The sequence below is a fragment of the Ostrea edulis genome, chromosome 4, assembly GCF_947568905.1.
Source record: "Ostrea edulis chromosome 4, xbOstEdul1.1, whole genome shotgun sequence".
Taxonomy (NCBI): domain Eukaryota; kingdom Metazoa; phylum Mollusca; class Bivalvia; order Ostreida; family Ostreidae; genus Ostrea; species Ostrea edulis.
The window spans coordinates 52,512,467-52,534,699 of NC_079167.1; the positions used below are offsets into that span (position 1 = coordinate 52,512,467).

Genomic DNA, 22,233 nt, shown 5'->3' on the forward strand with positions numbered 1-22,233 from the left:
TGTATAATTTGTCTTGGCACCTTTTTTATAAGTATAGATATACAAAATTTGTGATCTCAGGTACATAATGCATTTATCAGCTTCATACAGAAACATTACCATTTCAAAGATATGGACAGTTGAAATGATAGACCCAGTCTTACAAAAACTATGGCACAAATTCTGTGTATATGTGTATTCAAAATAAACAATACATGTATATCTTTTATAATATTTTCATTCATAACTACGATTATTCAGTAGTTCTTACTATCCAAAAGTGTGAACATTGCCCTCAATAATGAGGCAATGCCATTGTCATTGTGCCTAGTGTTTACTTTGACAAGATATTTTTCAAGCAGGAACTGGAATTTTATTTGAATTTCTTGTCATCGCTTGGACATTTAGGCATTTTAAAATGCTCAACAACACTTTTGTTTGCTGAAAGGCTTTGCTCCATGACTAGGAATGAGAATTAGAACAATATCTGAACTGCCTTGTAAATTATGAAGGCAATAAAGTACAATTCTGTAGACCCCTGACAGTACTTTTATTTATGGCATATATGTTTGCATTGTGGGACAACAGGTTCTGATCTTCTGCTTTCAATAGTAACTTACGAAGAAGTGAAATATACAATGAACAATTATCAAACTATGCACTGAGATGATCAACCTGAGTTCATTCTTATATACCCAGGTATTTCTGTTTGATAAAATTAAGAAACAAATTTTGACCTCCCCTATCTAATCCCATTCATAACTTGGTGATTCAGACACGTAATGCAGAATTCACACAAAAAAGACAAAACAGCATGAAATTGCCAATACTTTACGAGAATGAACACCTTTGATTTGAGATCACTTCACAAATTATCAAGAAAAAACAGGCACAAACAAGAATTCTCAATGGTGCATAAATTTATATTTTTTCAGTAACTTTTAAAAGACAGATATAAATGATTTTCCCGAAAATATATTGAAAAAGAAAGGAAAATGTTCTCTTACTTTTGATAGTGTTAGTCTAAATTTAAACTATAATAAATCTTCACGAAATTGTAACATCTTAATGTAAACTCCAATTTATCAAAACTTAAAATGTCATACAAACACACCAGACATTTCTATGATTGAAAATGTACAGCAAAGTACTTCATCAATATGGAAAAAAGAGATCCCGAGATTCTATAACAATGCTTTGACAAAATGAATGAAAAGATTATCCTAATCAGACAACAACTCCCCTCTCATATTGATTAATAATGTGTTGCTAATCATATCACTGGTTTTATATAAGTTCTAAAAGGAGTACTATTGTAGTACTTTCCCTTAAACAGTTTTTATTGACAAAATAATAAGTTTAGTACATAGACCTACACATTGTACACAGACTGATGCAGACAGTACAGGAGAACGAGTTACAGTAAGGAAGTGCACACATTGTACACAGACTGATGCAGACAGTACAGGAGAACGAGTTACAGTAAGGAAGTGCACACATTGTACACAGACTGATGCAGACAGTACAGGAGAACGAGTTACAGTAAGGAAGTGCACACATTGTACACAGACTGATGCAGACAGTACAGGAGAACGAGTTACAGTAAGGAAGTGCACACATTGTACACAGACTGATGCAGACAGTACAGGAGAACGAGTTACAGTAAGGAAGTGCACACATTGTACACAGACTGATGCAGACAGTACAGGAGAACGAGTTACAGTAAGGAAGTGCACACATTGTACACAGACTGATGCAGACAGTACAGGAGAACGAGTTACAGTAAGGAAGTGCACACATTGTACACAGACTGATGCAGACAGTACAGGAGAACGAGTTACAGTAAGGAAGTGCACACATTGTACACAGACTGATGCAGACAGTACAGGAGAATGAGTTACAGTAAGGAAGTGCACACATTGTACACAGACTGATGCAGACAGTACAGGAGAATGAGTTACAGTAAGGAAGTGCACACATTGTACACAGACTGATGCAGACAGTACAGGAGAACGAGTTACAGTAAGGAAGTGCACACATTGTACACAGACTGATGCAGACAGTACAGGAGAACGAGTTACAGTAAGGAAGTGCACACATTGTACACAGACTGATGCAGACAGTACAGGAGAATGAGTTACAGTAAGGAAGTGCACACATTGTACACAGACTGATGCAGACAGTACAGGAGAATGAGTTACAGTAAGGAAGTGCACACATTGTACACAGACTGATGCAGACAGTACAGGAGAACGAGTTACAGTAAGGAAGTGCACACATTGTACACAGACTGATGCAGACAGTACAGGAGAATGAGTTACAGTAAGGAAGTGCACACATTGTACACAGACTGATGCAGACAGTACAGGAGAACGAGTTACAGTAAGGAAGTGCACACATTGTACACAGACTGATGCAGACAGTACAGGAGAACGAGTTACAGTAAGGAAGTGCACACATTGTACACAGACTGATGCAGACAGTACAGGAGAACGAGTTACAGTAAGGAAGTGCACACATTGTACACAGACTGATGCAGACAGTACAGGAGAACGAGTTACAGTAAGGAAGTGCACACATTGTACACAGACTGATGCAGACAGTACAGGAGAATGAGTTACAGTAAGGAAGTGCACACATTGTACACAGACTGATGCAGACAGTACAGGAGAATGAGTTACAGTGGCAGACGAACATTATACAGATGAATCTATGGACACTGGTATCTCTAGAAAGGACAGTTTTACAAACAAAGATTAACATTACCAAGTCGTCTAAAAACAGTTTTAATTTATTTTCCCCTGCGATTTATCTTTTAGGGCTACCTGAGCCACTCAGGTGACTTATTGCTATCTGTCCCATCCATGGTGTTGTGTCGTTTGTCATTTGTAGTTAACTTTAGAAATTTTCAACTTCCTCCGAGTAACTATTTCAGCATTGTCTCCAAAATCTAGAATCAGTGTGTAGCATGGTTAGATTACGTAAAAATGACAACTTTTATAGTCACTGCCCCTGAGATTGGGACCAATTACACCATTTTATGAAAATATTCCTACTTCTAAAGATGCATCAACATACTATGTGCATAGTTATCATGAGCATGAAGGTCTCTACCTATATTCTGAAATTCATGGTTCCAGGGTCAGGGGTACAGGTTCAAAGGTGGGACTGAATATGTCATGTAGAGAAAACATACACCTATTTAACATTCAAAAATCTTCTTCACTCCTAAACATGCAGCAGACATACTGAGTGTTTAGTTATATAGAGCATAATAACTTTCTGAGTTTCATTAATATTAATGTTTCTCAGAAATTGACACATAAACATTGAAAAATCAAACATCCAGAAGCATGTCTAAACTAGAAGGTTTAAAAATAATCCAATCAGAACACTTCAGATGAGACTCTGACTGCACCAAGTACTGAGATACGATATGATTAATTCATTCCCATAGATAACAAACAGGCAATGTGATATAGCCCTACCTCCTCAGAGCTTCAATTGGATTCCTAAAACGATATTACAGAATAACTGTACAACTTAAAAATTCTTTGAGATTCTAATGTTTTTCCCACAGAGGAATTGCAACTTTCTTGCACACCTTTAAAACGTCTCAATTGTCTACCCACAGTCTTCTCAGTAATGAGAGCATGTTCATACCTTTTCTACTGCAGTTTTCCAACCTTGAGAATGATTTAAAACTTAGTGAAAACTATCACCCCCAAAAAGAACATTTTTTCAAGGATTTCCAACATGACATTTGGCCAGATGAAGCAAAAATTAATAGGGATCAGCTTCAGGACAAAACGTGTCATGCATCATTTGATTTTCCAAAGATAACTGACTCAGAGCACCAAAACAAACCTCATACTGCCTACCCCTTAACTCCATTGCTATATCGGGAATGGGGCAATAATGAGAAAGATTATACAATCAAACATTACCTTTATTGCAAAATAAAGGTGATGCAATTACTTTTGCTTTGCTACACAGCATGGACATTTCTTCTTGCTGCCGCTAAAGTGCAATATTGTTGCCTTTAACTTGGAATATGGTACATTTTTATTGGGGTGAAACGATACAGTACCTTCTCGATTCAATTCGATTTTCGGTACTTTAGTTTCAATTCGATGATTTTCGATTCGATACAATAGCATAAATTCTTTAAAATGCTAAGATTTTTTATGATTCATGGTATTTATTGATCTCTGCAAATAAATTCTACATAATGTAAAAACGTTTAACATAAAGCAACACTCTTATCACTTGTCCTTGAGCCGAAATGTTGCCATACCCAGGATTTATATGTTGGGGGTACATTTTTCAACTCGACTGCGTCCATTTTGATACAGCAAAGTTTACTCGTACGTTGATTGGGCAATTTTCAATTCCATTGGTCAATCAGAAACCGTGTTATCAAAAACAATGTGTGCAATGATTCTAGAACTGCATCGAACTGAAACAGACCCGGAATAAATCGAACATCGAATCGAGACCACTACATCGCAATTCGGCCGCATTGCAATGCATTGTTTCACCCCTAATTTTTATGTAGCGCCATTATACAATACTTGGTATAGGCTTTTGATGAGGTCAATCCACAGATATATCAGCTTAAAAGAACAGCATATCAACTGAGCACTTCAGTCAATACACCTTTTTCTCACATCAATATATTCATGGATTGTACTGGAGGAAAATATACATTTGCTGTACATGTATAATTTTTCTACTTTGATTTATCGCTTCATTTTCACAAATGAATCAAAATCTTTAAAATACAGATGGCGATACTTATACCTCTTTTAAGATGTGTTTTCTCCTCAACATTATCCATTAACTAGTTCAGTTTTTCTTTTTCCTTCACAACAAATTGGGTTTTTTATGTGTGCATTTCCATCTAAATGTTACTATGACAACATTCCTCTAGCAGACTTTGGAGTCAACATTGCTTTAATCTGCTCCTAATCTTGAAACCCATGCATTTATTTCATATCATCACTGAAACAGATGATTAATATATGTATATTTGAGTAACAGATGTGTGGTGGAATGGCTGTGCTTCTGTTTGATGGATGGCATCTTCACTATCCATGGGAGCAAAGTGGACCAAAAGCCCTTGGCTAGCGATGATTGTTGGATGGACAATGTCATCACTAACTAACTCCACCAGCTGAAGACGGCCTGAATTCTACAGTTCTTTTAACTCTGCATCATTCAGACAGAGTAGTGGGTCCAATGATGGTCCTTGTTCTTCTTGAGATTGTTCTTATTTTCGATCGTTGATGATATAAAAATTACACGGTATCTTAACAAGAAGGTTTAAAAATAGAAAAATATAAGTGCACTACAATGAAGAATTGAAATCTATGAAACAAAACGCGATGAACAGACACATTGGGCTTGGTCTAACATAAAGCCATGGTAATTCTTAGACAGTAAACCAACACAATGGGCTGTATTTAATACAATGCCACTGTAACCATGGTAATTCTAAGGCAGTGAACAAACACAATGGACTGAATCTAATGCAATTCCATGGTAATTCTAAGGCAGTGGAAAAAAAAACCACGTTGGGCTTCATGCTAATACAATGCCATGGTAATTGTATGGCAGTGAACATATCTACTATAATGTCATGGTAACCATGGTATTTCTAAGACAGTGAACAAACACAATGGGTTGTGTCTAATACAATGCCTTGGCAACCACAGCAGTTGTAAGGCAGTAAACAAACACAATGGGCTGTATCTAATAAAATAAGATGGATTTGTCCAGGATGCAAAGAATAGCTATTCAATGCACTGATAATCTTGCTTTTCAAGGTTTCATTTTTTAATCATTATAATTGGGTTTCTAAATACTGTATACAGGGTTATTTTTGCCCTGTGTTATTTTCGCTTTCTACAAGCGCTGACGGTTTCGCTTCATTTTAAATTCAACCAGACACAGTTGTGTTAAAAGAGAGATAAGAGAAAAAATAATTTCACCCAGTCTTAAATTCCACTGAAATCTTTCTATAATATTTTATTTACTTTATACAGGGTTATTTTCACCTTTCTACACTTGCAGACGGTTGTGTTAAAAGAGAGAAAACAGTTTTGCCCAGTGACGAGGGCGAAAATAAAACGGGGGTGAATATTTCCCTGTATACAGTGTTATAAAGTGTTTAATACTCGGATGATGGTTGGTACTTACCCCCCTGGCAATCTGTTTGTAGGTCAGTCCCTCCCAATGTTGTCGCTCAGGAGAGCTATTTGTAACCACTCCATACTGAGGCTCTATCCAGCATTCTGTTACAATCTGGAGGTCACCGTCTGCTTCTGTCAGCTCATACATATCTATGTCATCCTCCGATACACTACAATAGCAAATTGCAATCCTTTGGTTCTTCTACAGACATAAGCATCCCACGTATTCTCTTCTAGACAATATTCAAAATTTGGAATCATTTCGATAGATTGTGAAAAAGAATGATAAATTTTCAAAAAAATGTCCATCAAAGATATTCAAACCAGTAATATTTTGAAGCATTGGAATCATTTCAATACAATCAAATCGATACACCTTTAACTTTTTGTCTACAACCAAATGTAATGAAGAAAAAGTTTTCAGTATGATTAACATCAGCGTATGCCAATAGGTAGGGAATAACTTTGACCTTGAAGGTCTGACTTTGAATCAAGTTCAACACTACAATGAAGAGATGAGAACATGAAATGTTTCATTCATTTTAAAACTAAATAGTGACAATTAACTAAATTCAAAATTCATGAATCCAAAGTGACATTGATGTAGGATGCATGACTTTGAGGGTCAATTTCAAGAACTGTGTGAATTACGGAAAATTCTGTTCATACATAATACAAATCAGAAGATTTTCTTCATCAATAAAACATGTGGGTCTTGGAGCCATTATTTAATGCTAAAACAGTATGTGGGAAAGTTAACTTATGGTGACTATATTTTTGGTGGAATCAACAGCATAGTAAAATATCTCTTTACTTACTCAATTGAAAACTTTGAAAGTACCAACTTTTGTCTCCAGTAAAACAAAATCACGCCAAGAAAAGATTTTCAAAACCACATGAATAACTCTTAGTTGACAAAAGCGATAAAAACTTTCCATGATATTTTGAACTTGCTACCTTCTTGATGACCATTATGTAAAATGCTAAAATTACCAGAAAATATTTGGTCTACGGTACTATATATCTTATTGAATTTTTTGGCATCTAGTAGATTTTCATTTCAAAAAGACAAAGCTATGTTCATGCACAGTGGTTTTGCTACATTTGTAATGTAACACTCATAGATACAACTAATGTTGGCCCTTCTGGAATTCCAAGGTCCTCTGATATGAAAAGATTATGACCTTGAAACAAAAACAGCAACTGTGACATAAAAATTTATGTGTATCAAAAGAATGTATACTTTTTATAGCTGTTACAAACAAAATATCACATCTCAATCCCTCCAAAAAATATGAGAAGAATCTATTCTTGAACACTAAATAAAGGGATGGTACACCAAAATATTGATCTGACTGGATTCAGGTCATGGATCAGACTCACTTTGACCTTGAAGATATGACTTTGAGCAAAGGAGTGCACATATTTGGGATGAACAAATACTAATCAAAGCCTGCTCAAAATCAAAACACAGTCATGAGGGACTGGAACTTATATGACCCACATAAAACAAACAAATCAGCTACTGTGTGCTCTCCTGAAAATTTTACAGGGAGCACAAATATTACATACAGGAAGTCACTGCATACTTAGAGGACCAATGGACCTGAAAGGTCACCTAAGTATCACACGGCATAGAATGTAAATTAGAAGTGTGGTGTGTGTAGATGGTGCAAGTCTGGGTGTCCTTAAGGTAAAAGAGGATGAATAATTCTTCTGAATCTAGCCATTAGCAACCTTTGTGCTGAGTATTAGCCACTAAAATCACCTAGATTCTAAGTTGTGGCCAAAACAAATAATATTATTTCTTTTTTTCCCCTCTTAGTTTAAACCATAATTATTTCATTTATAAATATTCATGAATTATAAATATTCAAATAGAATTAAGAAAAGTATTTGAAAAATAAGCTTTGAAAAACTTTTTTCATAGTGACATTAGTGCAGGGTTGTAACACATTGTCCAGTCATAGATAACTTTTGTCCAAAGTAGAAGTTAGTCATTCAAGAGTATAGGGTGATGTATCTCAGTATTCAACCCTGAGGTCGGAACCACCAACTCAGGAGTTACAAAGTTCACAATGATAATTAATACAACTCATATATTTCCTTTGCTTAATATTAAGGCATAAAGAAAATATTTACAGATTTAAATCACCGTATTTGATCAATATCACCCTTATAATCTGAACCCATGGTACATGAATTTCACAATTTTGGTACAGTCCTCCATATTCAATATAACTATGCAATTATTTTGTTTCCCACATTTCATGAATTTCACTGTGTGACCCACATACAATGTACCCCACCCTCAGACCCAAAAATTTCATAATTTGGTAGAAGCCTCCCCTCCATGCTCAATTTCACCATGCACCTACTTAGTTTCCTAGATGTACAGGAATGACAAGATTTCTAAACATTTGATGGACTTTCACTATATTATTATAGTTTATACAACTCTACCCTTGAGCATGAACCTCTAACCCAGAAGTCATGAATTTCACAATCTTAATAGACATCCATACACAATATAACCATGCACCTAGCTTTTATTTCAGATGCCCAGGGATGAATTTTTGTTTTAAAGATTAGATTATTTTCAGAGGTTTCAGTCCTACTCTTAGGGTCCCAAATTGGCAAGGAACGTGAAATTCACAATTTCATTCCCAACCCAAAAAGATGTTCCATAGCAATTTTAGTGAAAATTGGTCATGCAATTTCTAAAATGTTCAATAGTAATGATGCACAATGATAAACAGGCACGAATGGCAAATTCTACTCATGGATGAACCCAAAAGGTAAATCTTACAAAGCGAACTTTATCATGATGTTTTTTCTTTTCAGTATTTAATGAATCACATTATCTCAATTCTAATATAATTCCTGGATTCTTGAAGCATCATTCCACAATACAAAATCCTGCCTCCTGTCATTGAAACATATACTGTGGAATCATCATTGTTCCTGGGAGATTGATGTTCGTGGATTTCGTGGGTCACTCTTACCCACGAATTTACGTGTCCTTGAACATTTTTTAAAAACCAAGTAGAGTTATCTCTCTTAGTGACATCATATCGCTAACCCACAAAATTACTTCCCTACGAACCAGCAAAATTTTGCTTACCCACGAATTAAAATGATTCCACAGTATTTGAATGCAGAATTCTTTACACCTCGCATAGAAGTATGAAATTCAATTTTTTCATTTCATTTCACTTTATAGTAATCAAATCTTTTGCTTGGACATTTCAGTATCTTAAATGAAGATCTTACCAACAACCTTTCTCTATCAATGAAAACATTTCACTACCTGGGACCAGTTGCATGAAGATGAGTTAAGTTTAACTGACAGTTAACGTTTAGTTACTGCTGTATAGATATAGGAGTTAATGGGAAGTTAACTGGGTCCTGTACCCAGTTGTACGATGGTTAGTTAACTTTAACAGAGAGTTAACTTCCCATTAACTCTTACATTTATACATTGTTAACTAGACGTTAACTGTCAGTTAAACTTAACTGATCTACGTGCAGCTGGGACCCTGGTGATGACTTAGAACTGATATCCAGTTCTGTAGTGTAGCTGTCAGAAAAAGTAGTACCTAGTGCACGAGGTCTTCACTTGAGGAGGAAACATCACATATTGTACCACACACTGACTGACATCTAATCCAGAACTGCCCATCTTTGACTCATGCTGAAACAAATTCTTAGTGCTTCATACACTGTTGTCAGCTTAGAACAGTAAATCATTATCTTAGCACAAAAAATTAAGTCTGGTCAGCATGAAGCATTCCTTTTTTTTCATATGTACTTTAATCTATTTTGGATTTTAAAATAGCATGCATGTGTATCATCTTTCAAATGAAATATCCAATTCTCACTTTTTGACATATTCAAAGCAATGCTGGTGAATTCAGTGCAAATCATACATCTGCCTTTATGCACCGGACTTTTATTTCACATGCACGTAATTTCATGACATAAAAAACTAACAAAAATTCATTTCCTCTGAAATTTTCTGTTGCTTGTTTTGTATCTATTAGTAAAGTGTCACTCACTAGTACCTTCATATCTGTTTCCAACACTAAATTTACAATTCCAGAATTACTGGAGGCAAAATGGAATCCCTCCTGCAGTCGCATCCTACAAAATACACACATTTCAGAAGCACTGTAAATCTACATAAGCATAGCTACTTCTTTCCTGATTGACTCAGTTTACAATAAATAGAATTTACACCTTTATTCCAAAGACAGGCACTTGTTTACATTATGTATGAGATCAGATCAGGGAAATCAAATGAGCCATGTGTTCAATGGCCACATCTGGTATATTACTGTATAGAAGCTTAAGAAAATCTATCTGTGTTAAACTACACAACTATCACAATTCTACTTGATATATATACATGGTAAGTAATGATTAATGATCACATATGCAGTTGAACTTCGTTATCTCGAACACCGATATCTCGAATACCATGGATATGTCAAAGTGATTCGGAAGTCCCAACCACTTATTCTTAAAAGTATTTTCCCTCGATATCTCGAATCCTCTGATATCTCAAAGTTTTTTCTCAGTCTCATCGAGTTGAAGATAAAGAGGTTTGACTGTATGTTGGATTACAGCTATTACTCTCTGTGAGCTACCCTCCTCCACCAGAGGTTCAGAGTAACACAAGCAGTCTAAGGGTATCAGTGAAGCAACATACTGCCACAACCGTAATGAAATCAAACTTTATCTATACACTACATGGCAAATTTCTCATCAGTGTCTTAAAGCATAACATACAATTGTGGGCTAAGGGTCATCACTCTTCTTAAGTAGATCCATAAACACATGATCCATGAAAATTTGAATCATTGAATCATGCAGGCTTAAAAGTTTCTCAGAAATGGACTATCTAAAAAATTGTATGCTGCTGTCCATGGATGAGGATGTTGGGGTGGGTGGGGTGGTATCACAACAGCTCTCCAGAAAAAATTTTGTTCCCACAAAATACAGAGGTACGGCAAATGAACAAATAGACACAAAGGAAATCAGTCTGACAGGGACTGATAAACATCGGAAGAGGGAATCCACATATCTTACTTGGTAAGTGTTGATAAAATTCTGCCAACAGCCTGCATGCTAATGTCAACCTTTCCTTGTTTGATTGTCCAAACCCAGCGTTGGTGATACAGGTAACGAGACAATGTGTTGAAGGCATTTGCCAACACTGTCTTGTTGGCAATCTGTTGTACAGTCATGTGATTGGGGATGTAGCGAGAGGGGTCCTCCAGAATTGTCATGTCACAAGGAACCCTCTCATAACTATAGCAAAATGATATACATTTTATCATTCAGTATGTTTGATAGTTCCTTATACATGTGAGTATAGTATCTCTCGAGAACAAACAACTACTTTTAAAATCTGATAAGATCTGATGTTTTCCATTTCAAAAGGAACAGAATATGTGTACCTGATGAGAATATTTTCCATAGGTTTGGTCAACATGACACAGCATGGTGTCTCTGACCAATCCCTATCCAGGGGAGGCTTCCTCTTGACCTGCTTCTCCCCTTCCAGTTTGAGGGACTTCTTGCTTTTTTCTATCTGGGAACCTCCTTGCATGAACTTCAGGGCAAACACTTTTGTTTTGAGTTCCTTCAGCACTTTGTATCTCATTGAGCCAGAGGTCCCTCCAAGAAATGCTGCTTTAATTGTCAAGCATGGAGATTTTGAAGTGGACAGCCTCAACAGAAGGAAATGGGTGGGGTGCTCTTTTGTACTTTGAGTTTCTCCCCTGAAATGGTCAACTTTACTTATGTCTTTGTATCAACTGAAAGTCAGAACTGTTTTAATTTTTAATTTAAAATTACCATAAAATATCTTTAATAACTAGAGATTGTTTTTATGATAAACAAATGTCTCCCCAGTTCCCCAAATTGGAAGTGCTCCAAATAAAACCTCCTTGCCTTAATGTACTGCATGGTGTGGAGGAAAAAGCATGAGCAGGAACATAAACATTATGAACTCCGATCAGCCACATAGAAGTATTCACAAACTATTTTATATCCTCCACCCCTCAGATCAACTATAACTTTAAGGATAACAAGAGGTACTGTGAGCAATGCTCACTAAGAATACCCCCCACTTATCCCAATCTCCCAAAGGGTGTTGTTATCGCAATTCACCTTTGAATTAGAACGCTTTACCCGATATAGTATTGCGTTGTGTGACGACACAATTGAATGAGACGATTGAACAATTTGAATGACATGTTTGATGTAATACAACAAGAGTTTTCATTGGCCGATTACAGCCCGCCCACTTTCTCGAGCGGATTCAGTGTAGCATAGCTCTTAGAAAAGATCCACCTCTTATAAAAACCTTCGATTTACGGGTCACAAAAAGCTGCGGACGGTTGAGGCCTGAAATCAGTGTATTCTTGTGTTGCTGTCTCATAAACTCAATATAAAAAAATCTTAACATATTTTCCTACTATATACTTGCGTCCAAACATACCTTCAAATATTCATTAAAGCAACACACCACCCGAAAACTCGCAGCTTCAAATGATTTCGTTTGTTGACGTAGCCATCTTAGGTAGCCGGTCAATTCGAACTCTTGCTATTGGTATCTATTCATAAAATCGGTTGTAAGTTATGTATTCGCTCTTCATTTATTATGAACACGAATAATTAATAGAAATTAAAACATTTTTGTACCAGTTTTTGTAATTAGGTAAAATAAGCTCTAGATGAACGAAAATGCTACATAAGCCCATTAGATGGAGATCGGCCGGCGCGGCCGCTCATGACTAATGAAAGCCGCACTGCTGTGAGTTTAGCTTTTTGAATAATTATCATTTAATAGGACTGGGGTGGTATATTATTTAAACAATTTAGCTAAAATATTTGTACACATCTAGACGCTATTGTGCCAATATGGAAATGAACCGGGATTCGAATTGACTGGCTACCTAACATGGCTACGTCTACGAACGAAATCATCAAAAGCTGTGATCGAGTTTTTGGGTCGTATGGGGCTTTAATAAATATTTGAAGGTATGTTTTGACACAAGTATAGTAGGAAAATATGTTAGGATTTTTTTTTATATTAAATTTATGAGACAACAACACAAGAATACAACTTTTTCTCTTTCTTCCTTTGAAGTTTTTTTCCATCTAGCATCTGGCCGTCATGTTTTCAAATGCTGACTACTCCCGTATAAGGGAATTTGGGCAGACTTATACATATGGACCAATGAGAGTTTCTGTTGCATTTCGCAATTGTATTACAAACAGATTCAATTGTGTCGTCACACAACGCAATACTATATCGGCCAAAGCGTTCTAATTCAAAGGTGAATTGCGATAATAGGTATAAATTACCTCTTTCCCGAGTGTAAAAATATGGTATGCCTTTGTAGAAGAAAATGGAAGATATAGTCCGAACACCAATCCATGGCATAAACCTATAATTTTGACCTTGAGATCAAAGGTCAAGGTCATAAAGAGGTCATGAATGTACATGACACATAGTCTCATGGTGATACACCCATGTCTTATGGTATGACTATGTCAAAACCCTATAATCAATTTTGACCTTGAGGTCAAAGTTCATGGTCATATAGAGGTCATGAAGGTAATCGACACATCGTCTCATGGTGATACACTCATGTGTCAAATATGGTATGCCTATGTCAAAGAACAAAGAAGTCATGGCCCTGACACGAATCCATTGTAAAAACCTTTAATTTTGACCTTGATGTCAAGGTCATATGGAGGTCATAAAGGTACATGACACATTGTCTCATGGTGATACACTCATGTGTCAAATATGGTATGCCTATGTCAAAGAACAAAGAAGTTATGGCCCGGACACGAATCCATTGTAAAAAACCTTTAATTTTGACCTTGAGGTCAAGGTCATATAGAGGTCATGAAGGTACTCAACACATCGTCTCATGGTGATCCACCTGTGTGCCAAATATGGTATGCCTAAGTCAAAGAACAAAGAAGTTATGGCCCGGACATGAATCTGCACAGACAGACAGACGGACAGAGTGATTCCTATATACCCCCCAGAACTTCGTTCGGGGGGTATAACAATTGGATCTTCCTGTCAATATGAACATCTGCAAATGATATTGAAGTACTGTACAAAATTTCAAGTCTATTGGATAAGTCATATAGGAGGAAAGCGTTCATAAGCTATTTTAACATCATTCATCCCTCTTAGATCCACTATAACTTTTAGGAAAATAATTGGATCCCCCTGTCCCAACAATATGCACATCTGCAAATGGCAACGAAGCATTAATTGTACAAAGTTTCAAATCTTTCAGATAAACCATATAGGAGAAGAGTTCATAAGCTATTTTACATCCTCCACCTACATTGTATGCTCGGTGCTTACGGCCATTGAGCAGGGAGGGATCTTTATCGTGCCACACCTGCTGTGACCTTGGTTTTTGTGGTCTCATCTGAAAGACCGCCCCATTTAGTCGCCTTTTACGACAAGCAAGGGGTACTGAGGACCTATTCTAAACCGGATCCCCACGGGATCACATCTACAAATGGCAATGAAACATTGTACAAAGTTTCAAATCTATCTGATAAGCCATATAGGAGAAGTGTTCACAAGCTATTTTATTACATCCTCCACACCTCTTAGTTCCACTATAACTTTTAGGAAAATAATTGGATCCTCCTATCCCACCAATACGCACATCTACAAATGGGAATGAAACATTGTACAAAGTTTCAAATCTATCTGATAAGCCATATAGGAGAAGAAGCGTTCACAAGATTTTGTGACAGACAGACGGACAGAAAGTACAAAAACAATATGTCTCCCCCTGAAAGAGGGGAGACAAAAATAAAATTTGTATTCACATATAGGTACTAAGTATTACAGCTTTAATTGGTAAACACTTAACCTAATGAGTACTCACTCATACAAATATTTGACATAGGCGGTGTTTTCCACCAGTACAAATGTGCTCCAGCTCTGGAGAAGCGTTTGCAGTGCTAGCTGAGCTTGGCGACAGAAGACAAAGTAGAACCTCCCACAGGAGTCTGGGATATGTAGATACTTAGACAGAGGGCGGTCATGTTCCAACACCATCCCTATCCGGTGGCTATGCATCCACTTCTGCCTGAAATACAATGTACATAGAATAAGCCCATGTCTAGAACTGAGCCAGTAACTAGGCTAATGAGAATGTGCACACTCCAATATAATGAATCTGCTTGTTTCCTTACCAAATCTTTGTGTCTAGATGAACAACAGGTTTCCAGAATGTCACAAACTGATTGAAAACAGCATCTCTGGAAAAATAAACATACATCATAAGAATCTTTATTCATTGAAAGCATATTTCAAAATATTGTTTCATTCTACTGACCACTGACGATGCTCATAAGAGAAGTACCCAATGTTATGTTGAAAGCTCATTTGTTATATTTATAAATTCTATTACAAATAAAGTTGTGAAGAGGAAAAAAACAAACTTGGTGTTGTGTTGAGAGTTGAGAGTAGGTGTGTTGGATTGAAGAGGTACATAAAATAGAGACAGGCCATTCTTTATACTGTCTGGTAACTTGTAGTTTACGGGAATGGAAGCAAAGCCCTGCAGATGGGTCAGCAACAGGTCACTTTGTCGAAGTCTGAAATACATATACATTAGTAACATTGTACCAGTTTGTGTTTTCTTGATTTTTCACATTACACATGTTTTTACATGTATATAAAAGTTCTCCAATATATAAAAGTTCTCCCAAGTTTGTGGGAAGTATTTTTTTAAAAATAGATCACCTGCAAAAAATGAAAACAATGAAATTCACTGATCATATTAAATCTAACTTCAATTGAATGAAAACTCATAGTCCAAATGAGTTTGGTGTGGCAAAACACAGAATAAAGCTAATTTCATATAAAATTAAATATATACATGTACTAAAAGGACTTGGAATTTAAGAATACACATTGATATTCAAAACACCTTTTTTGTGATGTAGATTGGTGATTTGAAGTGTCCTCCAAAGACTAAGAAGAAATATTTTGACAACCCCATCAAAACTGATGAAACAATGTGAAGTTAAAGAATTTTGTAAGATCTCTGGAAAATCCTGACAAAAACATATTGTTGAAGCAGTCAGATTTTATCATAGGACAGAATAATTTGAGTATGAAGATGGTTTGATTACAAGAGTCCATGATTTCATGCTTCCAGACTGTAGGTACCTTACAATATAAGAGTTAACTATGGTAAAACAAGACGTGCTTGTGAAAAACTAATGTTTGGTAGCAAAGTTGAAAATGGCCAAGGTTAATTTCTCAAAAGTAGGTCAAACCCCAAGGTCATGAGGTAAAAATTTTTGATACCTAAAGAAAGGTATTGTCAAAAGAAATGCACAGGTGAAATATGAAAGCTCTAAACCTATCCATTCAAAAGTCATAGCCAAGGTTAAGGTTTTCCAAAACCCAGAAATAACCCAGAGTAAAGATTTTTAAAAATTGCATAATTATTTCTGGTTTTGGTCCCATAAATCAATAAATCAAGGGGACAGAGCCATGAAATTTTCAATTTTGTCTGCCTTACCTCATTGATGTTGAAAATGTGCACATGTTGTAAACACATGACATACAATGCAAAACCACTGACAAAAATAGATCACAATATATCATAACGAAGGACAGAAAATCTGTAAAAACACTGACAAAAGTAGATCACAATATATCATAACGAAGGACAGAAAATCTGTAAAAACACTGACAAAAATAGATCACAATATATCATAACGAAGGACAGAAAATCTGTAAAACCACTGACAAAAATAGATCACAATATATCATAACAAAGGACAGAAAATCTGTAAAAACACTGCGGGGAAATTGACTTAGACAAGAAACCGTGTAAACAACCACAAGCACATTTAGAGTTGCATACATTTACATCTTCATAATTAATCACTTAAGTAAAATTTGGATACAAACTTTGTTAGTGCTATGAGGAATTTCTTTATGCTGTTGTTGCGGATAGAGCTCCATCTTGGCTGCTTCGAAGAACATTCATCAGAGAAGGCATCATGCAGGAAATCATAGCTGCCCTCCACAAACATCTCAACATGGGTCTGGTTTTGTCTGTCCAAAACAACAGAGAATATTAATACAACTTCACCATGGTATGTCAAAGCATAAGAATATTTCAGGAATTGATCAATAAAACAATAAAATTGGTGATGAAATATGTCCAGCATTAGCAAAACTATATACCATATAAGTGGAATTTTTAGCGAGACACAAATTTAGCGATTTTTTCATAAGAATGGGAACATATACTTAGTGAGAGCTAATTTTAGCGACTTTATAATTCCAGGAAAGATAACCATTACCGCAGATATGTAATAAATTGTTAGCAATATTCAATTTTAGCAATCTCATCACTCTCATAAATAATGCCAATAGAAAATTAAATCCTTGCTAAAAATTCTGCTTATACGGTACATGTATAACTGTATTCCTGCAAACAAATACATATAGTTTAGCAATCATCAGGGATGTACAGATTTTCTGATACAAAAACAAGAGGCCCAGAAGGCCTTTACTGTCAACTGAGTATCACACCTTACTTAATTTGTTTGCTAACTTTTCAGAGGAAGATTCTTACATCTTTTTAAGTCTTTTTTACAGATAATCTTTATAGCCTTTTCCCGAGACCTGAACTCCAAATCCAGGGAAAAGGCCAGCTTCAGTAGATGCCTCCCACCCACCATCACAATGCAGTCAGTCTATGAGCTAGATATTCATTTAGTTGTTTCCTGTTCACTTCATCAGAAGAATTACGGTTGAGTCACAACCTAGCATCAAAGTCCTTGACCCAAGGGGCATGAATGGTAGAGATTTCTCTCCTCATTATAAAAAAGTGCCAAGTTTGATTATTTCAAGTCCAAGAGTCAAGAAGATTACAAAGAAAAACATGCATTTTCAAAATCAGCTATAGAGCCCCTCCTTACCACCTTAATTACTACGATAAGAGGCCGTGAATTTCATAATTATCATACAGGCTTTTCTCCTCATTATTACTAGGTATTCCGTTTGGTTGTTTGATGTCCAGGAGTCAAGAAGATTTTTAAAGAAATAATACATTTCCACTATATGAGCCATGAAGTCCAACCCTAGTACCAGCTCCTCTGACCCAGGGTTCATGATTTTCACAATTATAGTAAAGGCCTCTCTTCTCGTTATTACTATGTACTCAGTTTGGTTGTGTGATGTCCAAGAGTTAAGATGATTTTTTTTTTTAAAAATGAGCCATAGAACCCTGTACTAGTACTAGTGTCCCTGACATGGGGAGCTATGCATTTCACTATTTTGGTTGAGGCATCCTAGCTCATCATGACTATACAAACAGTTTGTCTATGAAATGTCTTGAGTAAACGAGAAAATTCTTCAAAACTTGCCATCATTTTTTGAGGTTTTGGTCCTGACTACACACCCACAATTCTTGTTTCCCTTACCCCCGATCACAGTACATGCCAATTTTGATAATAATTGGCTCCATAGTATTTGAGAAGAAGTCAAAGATGTTCAGAGATTAACACACGATGCATTTCAAAAACATATCATAATAAGTCACTTGAGTATAATCAGGTGACCTTAAGAAAAGAAACAGGATTGGGATGTTTGCTAAGCTGGATTGTAAACATGGACCTACTACAAATTCTGTAGGTGTTCTACCGACTTCTCCAGCTAAATGTACACATCCTTTCTATGTATTTATCTACCTTGATGTATCCACCGGCCAGGCAGCTGTAACACAGTACTCAATCTTGACATAGTCTTTCCACAGCAATGCCAGCTCTACTTTGATCTGAGTTTCTCCTGATCAGATAAAATTAACTTCATCAGTCAATGAAATCATTTCAAAGAGTGCTGAATCATATTTATACACATATATATAGGTATGGTACGATATATATACATGTTACAGATATAACAAACTGAAAACTGAAGTGTCCGTGCTTCATGTTCAATCCAATTAAGTAACTCCTACTTATTAAAAAAAAACTGGCAATCAAATTTTCTTGTGTATTGTATTTACATATTTTCGTGCAATTATTTTCTCAGCATCATAGTAGACATGATAGACATTAGTAAAATAAAGGGTGTGATTTTTGATAATTCATCAGAGGATATCGAATTGTTCTAGTGGAAAAAGTACAGTAAACATGGAAACTTATGCATGTGGAAGATATACCAATAAATGTGAAACATCCTGACACTGCTGGAAAAATCTCTCTTTTTGGATTCATGTAATCAATGACACATACCAATACATAGAATTCCATGTTTACAAGACTTATAACCCTAAGGAATTTCTTTTAGACTCTTCAATCCCCGAATAATGATTGGTTAAAAAAAATCTCCAATCCACCCACGTACTTTGGTACATGTACATTACTTCCATGTTTTTACTAAAAACATTCTCATTATAAAGGTTTTCACATTTACATACTTGATTATTTTAAAACCAAACAGAAAAGAACTATTAATACTTTCAATACCTCTCGAGAAGATGATGTTCCTTAAAGTGAATCCCTCTCTAAGTCGTACAGACAACACACTAGATAGAGAGGTGTTCAACTTAACATCCATCTGCTTTTTCCGCTCAGTGGGAATCAGGTCAGGACGGTCTTTCAAAGGATGTGCGTACACACTGCAAATAGACACGATCACTGTAAAGCTGCATTCTTATGCAGATATAAACAAAATTTGTCTTTATTGGATGCTTCTCTATTCAAATTTGATGAAGAGAGGATACCTGTATTGCGTGATTTGATATTTGCTTTATCCAATGAGTCGAAATGGTGTATCTATTCGCGAGGCTTGATAAATGATGATGAAAAAATATTTCAAAATTCATTTAATGTATCCTGTCAATAAACAGGAAAGCAAACTAGGGAATATTGAAGCGGGGATGATCTCAGAAGTTGTTTAGACCAGAAGTGCTATATACTGTGGAATCATCATTGTTCGTGGGGGATTGATGTTCATGGATTTCGTGGGTCATTCTTACCCACGAATTTACGTGTCCTTGAACATTTTTTAAAAACCAAGTAGAGTTATCTCTCCTAGTGACATCGTATCGCTTACCCAAGAAATTATGTCCCCATGAACCAGCAAAATTTTGCTTACCCACAAAATATTAATAGTGTTCTAAATGAATATACAATGTGCTCCTAATTCATAATGGATAATCACCTGAGTATCATAACTCAGGGAAACCACCCCACATATCCCCATCTCTGTTAAGTATGCCCCAGGTAGTCTGTTAGTAAAGAATAATTTGAAGGATGTAATGCATTTTTAGTAAGTGAGCCATATAGTCCCACCCCAGGACCTGAACCCCCTATCCCCGAATTACACAGGTTTGGAAAAGGCCTCCAAATTCATTATAATTTTGCATCCAGTTTATGTGATATACGGTATAGACAGATAATACTGGACAATGCATCCCTATCCTTTGCTGGCGAATACAAAAAACACTTTTCAGTCTGAGAGATGGATCATTATGAGCTCCAAAGAACCAAGTTTTTACAATGGAATAGAGATTCTTACTTTATATAAGAACAAATACTGTTGTGTCCAGGCAAAAAATGTAACGGCTCTCGAGAAGATTTCTGGAAACTCCATATCAGCAGTTTCTTGTGGTAATCTTCATTCTACAATAAAAACTTTTGATTAAATCATACATCATAAAAATATGAAGTTCTAGGAGAGATACTGAGTTTCATTTAAATTCAAACTTGAGAAAAAGCAAAAAAAAAAAAAGATGCCCTTTCTGCAAAGTGTGACTCTCATAAAACAGATTACTATAATATAAAGGTTATTTTTCTAAATTTCCTCTATTACACAGGCAACATAGAGAAAAAAGTGATTGCAAGTAAATGAAAATAATTCTTACATCATCATGAGGATCTCCAATAAATGTCCCAAAAGTGGCTGAGGCGATAAACTGAAGGAGTTCCATATGAGGCACCAATCCAAACGAGCAGCGAGCACACTGAGTTTGTCCGATTCTCAAAAATGAGCATGCAATGGTGCTACTTCTGAGCTGGGCCAACAGAGAATCAAATAAATTCAAATCTGTCACCCCCAACATTCCATCAGTTACCACGACGATCCCTACAAAATGCTACATATTAGAGAAAGCAAATGCAATACAAGGTGGAGCATCCCCTACCACCTTGGCAAGATTCAACATTTTTAAAAATATTCCCTCTGTTATGCTGAATTCTGAACCTTAAACAGAATGTGTTTGCAAAACACTGATGCCCATCGTATGACAGTAAAGTTGATCATGGCCAAGGTTAAATTTATTTTTTTTTAAATATGTCAAACTCCAAGGTCAAGGTCCAAGATCAAAGTCTTTGTTACCCAAAGAAAGGTCTTGTCATAAAGAATACACATGTAAATCAGACAATCAGACAAACAGACAGATATAAAATTATATGGCCCCAAAATCTCCCATTACTGGGATATAAAAAAAATTCAATCCATTGATTTTAAGTTGTATAAATAGTGGAATATGAAAGCTCTATCACTTACCATTTTTTAAAAGTAATATTGACATGCTTTGAGTCTTTTAAAAGTAGGTCAAACTCTAAGGTCAAGGTGTCAAAAATTTTACTATTTAAAGAAAAGTTTCATCACATGGAATACACAAGTGAAATATGAAAGTCCTATCACTAATCATTCAAAAGATATGACCTAGGTTAAAGACAAACTTCAAAGTCATGGGGTCAAAAATTTTGCTACTTTTAAAAAGAAAGGTCTTGTCACAAGGAACACATATATGTGAAATACGAAAGCCCTAGCACTAACCATTCAACAAGAGGCCCATGGTACACATCGCTCACCTGAGTCACCTTGGCCCATATCTGAAGACTTTCCATATATATTTGCATGTAAAACCTTAGTCCCTATTGTGGCCCCAACACTGGAGGCCATAATTTTTACAAACTTGAATCTGCACTATGTCAGAAAGCTTTCAAGTAATTCTCAGCT

At 35.9% G+C, this 22,233-nt stretch overlaps 1 protein-coding gene across 1 annotated transcript in view; it reads right to left on the minus strand.

The window, feature by feature from the left end:
- The window catches only part of LOC125669762 (KICSTOR complex protein SZT2-like), a 99,919-nt gene that overhangs the window by 67,026 nt on the left and 10,660 nt on the right, over positions 1 to 22,233 (minus strand). The window contains exons 8-20 of the mRNA XM_048904505.2: positions 21,131 to 21,351; positions 20,785 to 20,888; positions 19,731 to 19,882; positions 18,951 to 19,047; positions 17,161 to 17,307; positions 15,675 to 15,830; positions 15,426 to 15,491; positions 15,116 to 15,319; positions 11,636 to 11,959; positions 11,265 to 11,486; positions 10,238 to 10,316; positions 9,773 to 9,867; positions 6,181 to 6,343 (exon numbers count right to left, since the gene is read on the minus strand). Of these exons, the coding sequence (XP_048760462.2) occupies positions 6,181 to 6,343; positions 9,773 to 9,867; positions 10,238 to 10,316; positions 11,265 to 11,486; positions 11,636 to 11,959; positions 15,116 to 15,319; positions 15,426 to 15,491; positions 15,675 to 15,830; positions 17,161 to 17,307; positions 18,951 to 19,047; positions 19,731 to 19,882; positions 20,785 to 20,888; positions 21,131 to 21,351 (2,030 nt within the window). The remainder of the gene's footprint in view (positions 1 to 6,180; positions 6,344 to 9,772; positions 9,868 to 10,237; positions 10,317 to 11,264; positions 11,487 to 11,635; positions 11,960 to 15,115; positions 15,320 to 15,425; positions 15,492 to 15,674; positions 15,831 to 17,160; positions 17,308 to 18,950; positions 19,048 to 19,730; positions 19,883 to 20,784; positions 20,889 to 21,130; positions 21,352 to 22,233) is intronic.